Source organism: Aspergillus flavus, chromosome 4 (assembly GCF_009017415.1).
Source record: "Aspergillus flavus chromosome 4, complete sequence".
Lineage (NCBI taxonomy): Eukaryota > Fungi > Ascomycota > Eurotiomycetes > Eurotiales > Aspergillaceae > Aspergillus > Aspergillus flavus.
Genome location: NC_092405.1, coordinates 797,538 through 806,376, shown reverse-complemented (window position 1 = coordinate 806,376; position 8,839 = coordinate 797,538). Strand labels below are relative to the sequence as shown.

Here is an 8,839-nt window from a genome sequence, read left to right as displayed (position 1 = left end):
CTTGAATTTTCTTTTCTTCCGTTTTTCCCCCGACTTTTTTCTCACTTTGGGGTTTTCCATCGATCCCACTTTTCGTCTTGGCTTTAAACCATGTGATGGTTTAAAAGGTGGGCAGGGGTTGATATACGGTACTATCTAGTACATCGGGTATGGAGAATGTATCTAGAGAAGAATTGCATAGACTAGTCAACAAGCCGTAATCATATAAAAATATAAATATATTTAAAATATTTCTATCATTATTAAGAAATCTACTATATACGTAGTTTAGATGATTTAGTCTAGCTATCTAACAATTTAATGACTTGACTATATTCATTGGAGTGCATAGAGCATAGCCTTAACCCAGTCAAGTATCTAATAAAGGGCCTCCGATCAACAATCTATCGTAGAATAGCGATTCTCTATGCATAATGTGCCGATATTTTGGTAGAACGAACTCATGCCCGCAATATCCTGTACCTTCTTTATGTTGGCAAATGATTAAAACCTTTTCTAAATTCTTGCAGTAATTCTATTAGAAGAATAGAAAATATCAAATGAAAGGACTAAAGAATCAATCTGAAACAGGCGACAAGAATACGAAACAGTCTTTTGCAACTTGCAATTCACGCTCAATCTGAGGTCTACGTAGTTGATGAGGGATGGCTAGTATAGGGGACTACGAAAGCTTTATAGCTCTGAGGGTACTATACATGAAGTATCATGTTTGACAACCGCTTGGGATTTGGAAACATAGAGAAACTGAATAGTATCGTTGTGACGGATCCGGGCTCATGTTTTTCAAACTTGATATATATTTCCAAGTAAATTGTACAAACGACATCAAAACTCTATCAGTCAACCGTTATCCAGCACTTGAAGCTTCGGAATACTTTCCCACAAGGTTATAATTAACACAAGCCATTTCTTCTAAAGTGACCTCAAAGCACCCTTGAGAACTTGGTTTCTGGAAGTGGGAAAAGACCCAGCTGACGTCAGGTTGCCACTTTGGGGCCCATTTCCTCCCAAAAGGCGGAGAGAGTGACTGGGAGCAAAGCACACTGACATAAGAAGGCTACTGATCTTTATATAATAACTATACCCCATACTCCAACCTATTCTCTTTGTGTTCCCTCTTCTTTTCCGTGCTAGTCAGTGGATGAGAGTTATATCAGCTTGAATATTTCCATATCCGGCAGCTCGCCTACACGTGACTTCGCGTGGGCGGTCAACAGCCACGTCATAATCCAGTGCAGAAAACGAGTCCAATTTATTTGGGGGGCTTCTTGGAGAAAGAAGAGAAACACTGGTGGAACGTGCTTCCCCCCATGCCTCTTTTTATCGTCCCCCCTGAATGATTATCACCATCTCCTCAGTATATCGTGAGCAACCTTAGCCCTTCGATCTAGAGGGCACTTTCCTTCTTCTTTACTTTTCGGATTACACTTCGCCATGTCCGATTCGACCCTTTATCTTTACACCTCCCTTACTGCGGGGTCGTCCCATATCGTCACCGCCACTGCACGATTGGAGACTATCCTCAAGGCCAACAAACTCCCTTTCCGCGCAATTGATGTAGCCACCGATGACGCCGCCCGGAAGCTCTGGGGTCGTCGCTCCAAGGGTAAAAAGTTGCCGGGTCTGGTGAAGTTTGGCACAGTCGTCGGGGTAGGTGGTTTTTGTTCCCCTTTGCCCCTCTTTTCTTATATAGGCTAGTTACCGGGGATGATAAATGACGACCAGATATGGCTGACGATGTTGGAACGCTACAGGACCTGGAAGAGATTGAAGAATGGAACGAGTATGGCGAGCTGAGAATGCAGGTCAACAGCGTCGAAGATTTTGGTGATAGTATTCCTGCTACGAGCATCGTGACCACCCAGCCTGAGTCTGCTGTATCGACCCCCGCCTCAGAACCTTCGGTACCAAAGCAGAGTACTATCAAGATCCAGAACCCGCCCGCAAAAGAATCTCAGAAAGACGACTCCATCACGGTCGCTCTGCGCCAGGCTGGTGAGGAGGCCGCCACCAAAGCCAAAGAAAGCAAGGCCGAGAAGGCAACTCCAGCTGCTGAGCAGAAGCAGCCCCTCCCTCCAGCCGTCGAAGAGAAAAAGGAAGGAGGCGCAGACAGTGTACGTCGGAAATCATCGGTTGCTCCCGAGATCGTTGAGGGGGCCAACCCAAAGCGGCCACCTCTGGTGCCAGAGGTTGCCGCGGTGTCCTCTGCCAATTTTCATGCTGATAATGCCGAAGCACTAGGATTAGTTGAGCATCATCGTGGCTCCATCGTTTCTGCCACGTCCCCGGAGGAAAAAGCGAAGGTCGCTCAGGATATCCGTAAGTCGATTTCCGGCGGTCATGCAGAGATGCTGGAGTCGTTGCGCGACGACCAGGCGCAGAAAGCTGGTCAGGAGGAAACCATTGATGAAGAGTCAGAAAGTGGCGAGGCTGTCGAGGATGCTATGAATCGAAAGGCAAAGAAACCAGGTTCTAGTTGAACGGCCCATGATAGGTCTTCGTTGAACTGCCGCTGATTGCTTTATGATACGATGGACACGCCCGGTATTACTTCTATAAGCCCTCTTCTTTCTGCTTTCTTTTTTATTTTCTACTACCCTGTAAAGATACCAGCGCATTGATATCAGTCATTTTTAATCCAACAATTGTAAATTTCAACGATCTGTGTAGTCCTTGTTCATCATTTAGCCGTATCTAGTATATTATCTACTATCTATTTACTATCTACTATATTATATGAAAACTACCCTCTTGGCATTGTGCAGATGTACTTACATTCACACCCATTCTGACTTCTACACCAAAGGCCTCTTTTATGTGACTAAGATTTGTTTTTCTTCTAATACGCGTCCTGTATCTCCCCTAGTGGTTTATACTTATCTGCCTAGGTGCTTGATTTGCTTGGATTGCCTCACCTATCTACTAACCTACCTACTAACCTGCCTACTGACCTGTCTACTGACCTGTCTAGGTGCTTGAACTGCCTGAACTGCCTGAACTGCCTGAACTGCCTGAACTGCCTGAACTGCCTGAACTGCCTGAACTGCCTGAACTGCCTGAACTGCCTGAACTGCCTGAACTGCCTGAACTATATACCGATATACCTAGGTGGTTGAATCACTAGATCTACCTGATATACCTAGTCTAGGTAGGTAGTTAGAATACTAGATCTGTCTGATATATCTATACGGGTGCTTTACATCCTTAACAGCTTACTGAGGTTTCTAAGGTATAGCCGTGTATAGTATGGAGACTATTGATTTTAGTGTATAGCACCCCAGATAGTAGACAATAGAAGCTGAGTTTAAACTGTTAAGTATTGACTAAAGATGATTGCGCTGTATTCCCTGCTGAGAAAATGTATAGTGGAGGTAATATAGAAGCAAAGATAAGAAGGGATTACTATATCTGATTATGTGTAGCGTAGATCTCTAGTGGTCACATAATATACAGTGCCCATGATCCGTGTTGGGAAGAAAGTAGCTCCTGGTCGTAAATGATGGTGATACTTGTGGTTGGATATCGAGACACCATTAGTTTTTTCTAATCTAGCGAAGTCTGTCTTGATTGTATTGAGGTTGTTGAAACTTTCGACAATAGAACTCTTATTCCCCTCTCGATGAAGAACGCAGCGGAATGTGATGACTACTTTATTAACTAAATGTAGGAGGAGTTCACTGCTGGGAAGTTGACGGTAAGTTATTTGTGTATACTTATAGATAACACTCATGAGTACTGCTATATTTGTTTGGTTGTTGGGTTGCTCATGATACTAGGATATTGTTATATCGAAGCACTGCGTGTCTGTATCTTCTATGTTTGATTATGAGAAATAGACTATAAATGGATATGAAAAAATAGCGACAAGGGGTGAAAGGAGGCAGCAAATGGAGACAAAGAAACGATTAGGCTTGTGGAAGTACCTGAATACTATTGTATCTAGTCGCAAGCCTTAGACAAACTATCTAAGTAGGTAACAAGAGACAGGAAATGGGACTTATTCCCATTCGGATTATACCCAACGTCTTTAATTGACTGAAGGTATTTCAATGAAATCTTCAAGTGGAAGACAGCTCCCTACCACTAACAGTACCTCAACCGACGAGAAATAAAGGCGCTTCGTATAGTATACTCTGTACTGCTCTGCGAGTAGTCGAATACCACATTGGAGAAAATGGTTGTTGGCACGATGCCATGAACTAAGCTAGCTGTACAAGCTTCAGCTGCCTAGCACTGTGGTTCATCATCTGTTGTGGATGATCTTCGCTATTAGATTTGCTAGCATGGCTGACGGACGCCATATAGTGTGATTCAAAATAGGGGTAGTTGACTATGATCATTCTCGGAGCCGACAAATGAGTCGGGTTGATCCACACGACACAGAAGGAAAGTGCAATACGAGCTCATGTGAAGGTGTCTACTTTGCACTTGGTCACATAGTCCCAACTTGGTTTTCTGGTACACTCGCAATCCGAAGTTTAGACTGGTGACTATTCAAGAGGTAATCTCCGAGTACGCTAAATTTAGGAGACAGCCGTTAAATTCCCAAATGGGTAACGGGTTTGAAACTCGAAAGTGTTGAACGGTTCGCGGAGAAATTTCGGGCCCTAGTCTAGTAATTAACGTCCTGACCTTTTCAGACACTGAGTACATGATTTGCTGTCATTAATTTCCTGTGAGATTATCGTGGCCCTAAAGGAGTTGGTAGGGTGTTTTGGCAAGAAACAAAGTTTATAATGATCCGAAAGAAGGTTTTCTGAATATTAAGGGTTCTGAGGGAATGTGGTTCTGAATATCATGATTCAAGAACACTAGTTAAGAAATGATGTAATCTCGGCCGTGCCGTTGAGCAAGACGGATTAGGCAAGCAGATACGGAGTACTTGGTGACCTGCAAATTCAACCGACTGAGGTTGTGACTTGACCTTCTGTCGGTCCTCGCACATGATCTGCGGGGTCATGATTCGGGTATTTTGTACGATCAATAACGACAAGTTATGGCGATAATACTATCTTTGGATATCTTTCGCATTTCTGCCTACCTGGCATGATTTCTACGCCCCTCTTCTGAACTTTTTACCGGACTCTCCCTTTTCATCTCCAAGCAGTGGCTGAATGCTGCAATTGTGTCGCTTCTGATGTCAGGCCACACGGCTGGCAATCTGACAAGAGGATGTTCCGTAGACAACCGATCAATCTAGGTTTTGGCATAAGGCCTGAGCGCACCCTATCATTCTATTCCATTAATAAACCAAGGCATACGTGATCAAACGCGATCCCTCCGATTTCTGAAACCTTGTCCAGCCCAAGGCTTTCTCTCCGCTCGGAGAAGTCTCAAGGCTGCCAACATGGGATGGACGCGTCATCGACAGATATTCTGTTTAGAGAACTGTAGGAGTTATGGCTGAACTATCCTGTGCCTTACCAGAACCAAAAGAACAAGATAAACCTGGCGCAGTGGAAGTGGCTGGCAGAGGCGCTCGCCCGAGATACCCAAGTGCAAGGGAGCAGATTTCCAAATGTGGCCATGAACATTGAGGTGAGAAAAGCTGTGCCACTTGAAACGGGCAGGCTTGCGTCTCGGAACCTTAACGAAGCTGCTAGGCATGAAGGTGGCTCTATCAGAGCGTGTAGTATGTATCCGACATGGTGGTCAGCATGGGGCGTTGCAGAGCCTGGCCAGGCACAGATAATCTTTTGCATCGATTCTCGAGAGCTCTTGCGTTCGAGCTGTTCTCACACGCATACGGAGTCTGAATCCGATGTTTGAGCAGCCTTTGACTCACTCGTTGTCTGCAGGGATTAGAGTAAGGCAGATACTGGTATTGGGCACTGGAGAATGATTTGTTGTCGTAGGTTCAGCTTTCTGGGGGGATGATGGTACTACCACCTGCGTTCTTGTTTGGGTCGATCGATATCCGAGCGTTTGCGCATTGTCTGGAGATTGTCCTGCGCACTGATTGCCTCTAGGTTATTGTACAATTCATTCACTCAGGTAGGTCTATCGACCCCGTCATATGGATCTAGGTTCCACCAATGAGTACAGAATGCGAAGTCAGATCACACTGCACCTCTTTAGCTCATGAATCAACACCCGAAGCACCTAATCGCATCAGGCATTCGGATATGTATGTCATTTACTGCTACTATGTTCTTCGACGGAGTGCAACCTCGGATTCTCCAAAGTGGAGTGCGTCATGACATAGTACGCTTTGGGTCTCCATCTATCGTCTTGTATACCCCTCCGCAAACAGCTTCGAAGAAGATTCCTTCTGCTTCGCTCTTGACTGCCTACGCGGGACAGTCCGGGTTTGGTAACTGCCTGTGTAGGTGTAGATGCATAAAATCACAGATAGTGAATATTAGTGTACCAACGCTCAGAGATCCTGGCCCTATCATTCGACTGCGACAGGGACAGACGGCGATCCCTGGGTTCCACTAGAGCCACGTCGATCGTCTATTTGTCAGATGAAAGGATTTTTCTCCCTTCGAGGGCACGCTCCGACATTTCTGGAAGGACGAATAGCGCTGGAGGGGCTATTGTTGCGATATTGTGATTAGGTATGTATTGGACAGCATACCACCATGAGATTTGTTTGTACCTTACATGTTTCCCCCCTCCCTTCTCTCGCGGTTGTTGTTAGGCGATTGGGCTGTTACGAATGAATTGGATGATGGTATCTTGGCTATCAATCTACTGGATAGGGACGACTAGTAATCAGTAAGAGGGAGAGTCGGGTTACCGGAGAATAATCAGATTTTGTTCTCACTGTGAAAATTCATCCGGTAGGATCCCCACTTCTGTCGCAGTGACCCGATCATTCAGGGTACTACTCACATATTGACAAGCTTGAAAGGCAAAAAACTCATTAAACGTGGTGGAGTCGTAAATAAGAGGCTGCCGCGGTTTTCTCGAATATTTCGTCATAGAGGGGTAGACGTTTCTAAAGCCGGTGAACAGCAATTCAGGTACAGATCTGGTCCGAGTGCCCTTAGACTCCTTCTAGACTGAACTGAGTCCGACGGTATGAATAATGAGGAGAGTTTACATGGCTGAGGAACAAACGAAAGCCGAATCGGGTATGTGAAGGGGACTGAGTCACACTTTTTGGGACATAGTATTGGCTACTAAGAATGGATATACCAAGACTCAAAAAAGCGGTGACTTAGGCTGTGGATTGGCGGTGGATGTCGGATTTTCTACAGATGAAACAACGGCGGGCTGGGGTTTTTCCCTGACCGCTGGAATCGCAGCGACCACTGCATGATCGTGGGAGGGGCATACTTGAAACTGCATCGGTTTAGTCATTATCGTGGTTGGGTATAGGTAATGAGTCTGATGAGCATGATGATAATGATGAGGATAGCGAAGCCTATGGTATCTAGCAGCCCGCAGTACTTACTACTACTACGTACTCCACTTTCAACAGTGTTGTTGTTGTTGTTTTTCACCCGCGACTGCCGTGACCTGCCTGAGGACCTGGTTGGCACCCATTATCACGTGATACACGTGATCTGATCATTTACCCTGTTGGGCAGTCGGAGGAGCCCCACTCTGTCCCTCGCCAAATGATCGATCGTTCGTTTGTCGATAGTTTCGAGATCGTCCGGTCACCGTAGACAATAGAGGCGGAGCCATCGCAGAACTCAGAAGCCGAAAGAAGAACGAAAATACCCCTCCGAGGAGAGGAAAATTAGGGGAACTCAGATTACGTACGTACGTACAGTAAACCCGCAGATTCTATAGGGCACCTTTGGAACCTCCCGCACGCGTACCATGGTAATGTTCAACTCCGGGGAGTAGGTTACTATCACTGCGAACTATTGTTGAGTAATGGCTATACAACTTGGGAACCTTTACGACTCAGCCTACAAAGCATACTAAAAAAAAACATCTTCTGGCGCTCAAGCCAGAGCGTGGCGCGTATCTGTTGCTATCCAAATCCTGATTGCACGGATTGGTCTTCCGGAAGATAGAGCCCAATATTCCGTTTTGTAGCGGGAACACTCCTATACTCCCAGACTATACCTTGATCTTGTAAATGCGACAAACGGTTTAGAGCTGATAAAGGTCGGGTTCTTCATTCCCACGATAATGGTGGGTTTAACGTTGAAGTTGGCTGTCCCATAATCGGTTCACCATGAACTGATAGTGAAAGAGCGACTGGCCCAACAAGGACACCTCATTGATTAGGGATGGGGACGAGGGAGCCAAAATAGGTGTAAGCTAAACGACGTGGCAGACGTCGAGTCGATGGGGGAAATTTAGCTGAGACCCGAATGGGCTGTACGTCACAATAGAGGCAGCGACGAGGACGACTAACAGGGCCTAAAAATCAAGAGATGTGGGTGTGAGGAGCAGTTGGTCAAGTTGTACAGCGAACGGAGCGCTGCGTCTCATGGACTTTTCCACCAGCCTGCCGATAATAGGGTATCTTGGGGTACGTAACGCTGGTACCGGATGTTCCAAAGGCTTTCCCGCTGTAGGCGCCTTTAGGGAGGTAACGGGAATACTGACTGGAACCCCATCACCCTCTCTCTCCGTACTTAGTACTACGACGGACGGAGCAATGCTCACGCTTAACCCAACTGGTCTAGGGTACTAACCTGGACTGACTGACCTTAGTCCAGAGTGGGTTAGGTAGTCTATCCTACGGCCTAACCTTCTATGGGATGTACTAATAAAAGTAGTCCTGATGACTGATCATCCAACACATCCTACTTATCTGTTCTCTTTCTGGACCGGCTGCGCATCAACGCAATCCGTTTCGCTGCCTCACTTCTCTGACTCGTTATCCGTCTAAGCCATGGAGGTATCTTACTTGTCCCATGATAACCGT

At 45.9% G+C, this 8,839-nt stretch overlaps 1 protein-coding gene across 1 annotated transcript; it reads left to right on the top strand.

Annotated features, from left to right (window-relative positions):
* Positions 1-1,434: 1,434 nt before the first annotated feature.
* Positions 1,435-2,480, top strand: F9C07_2232115 (uncharacterized protein; the record flags this gene model as incomplete). The annotated part of the gene is made up of 2 exons (XM_041292620.1): positions 1,435-1,650; positions 1,755-2,480. The coding sequence occupies 2 exons, from the start codon at positions 1,435-1,437 to the stop codon at positions 2,478-2,480; spliced, it is 942 nt and encodes a 313-aa protein (XP_041145772.1).
* Between the last annotated feature and the right edge of the window lie 6,359 nt (positions 2,481-8,839).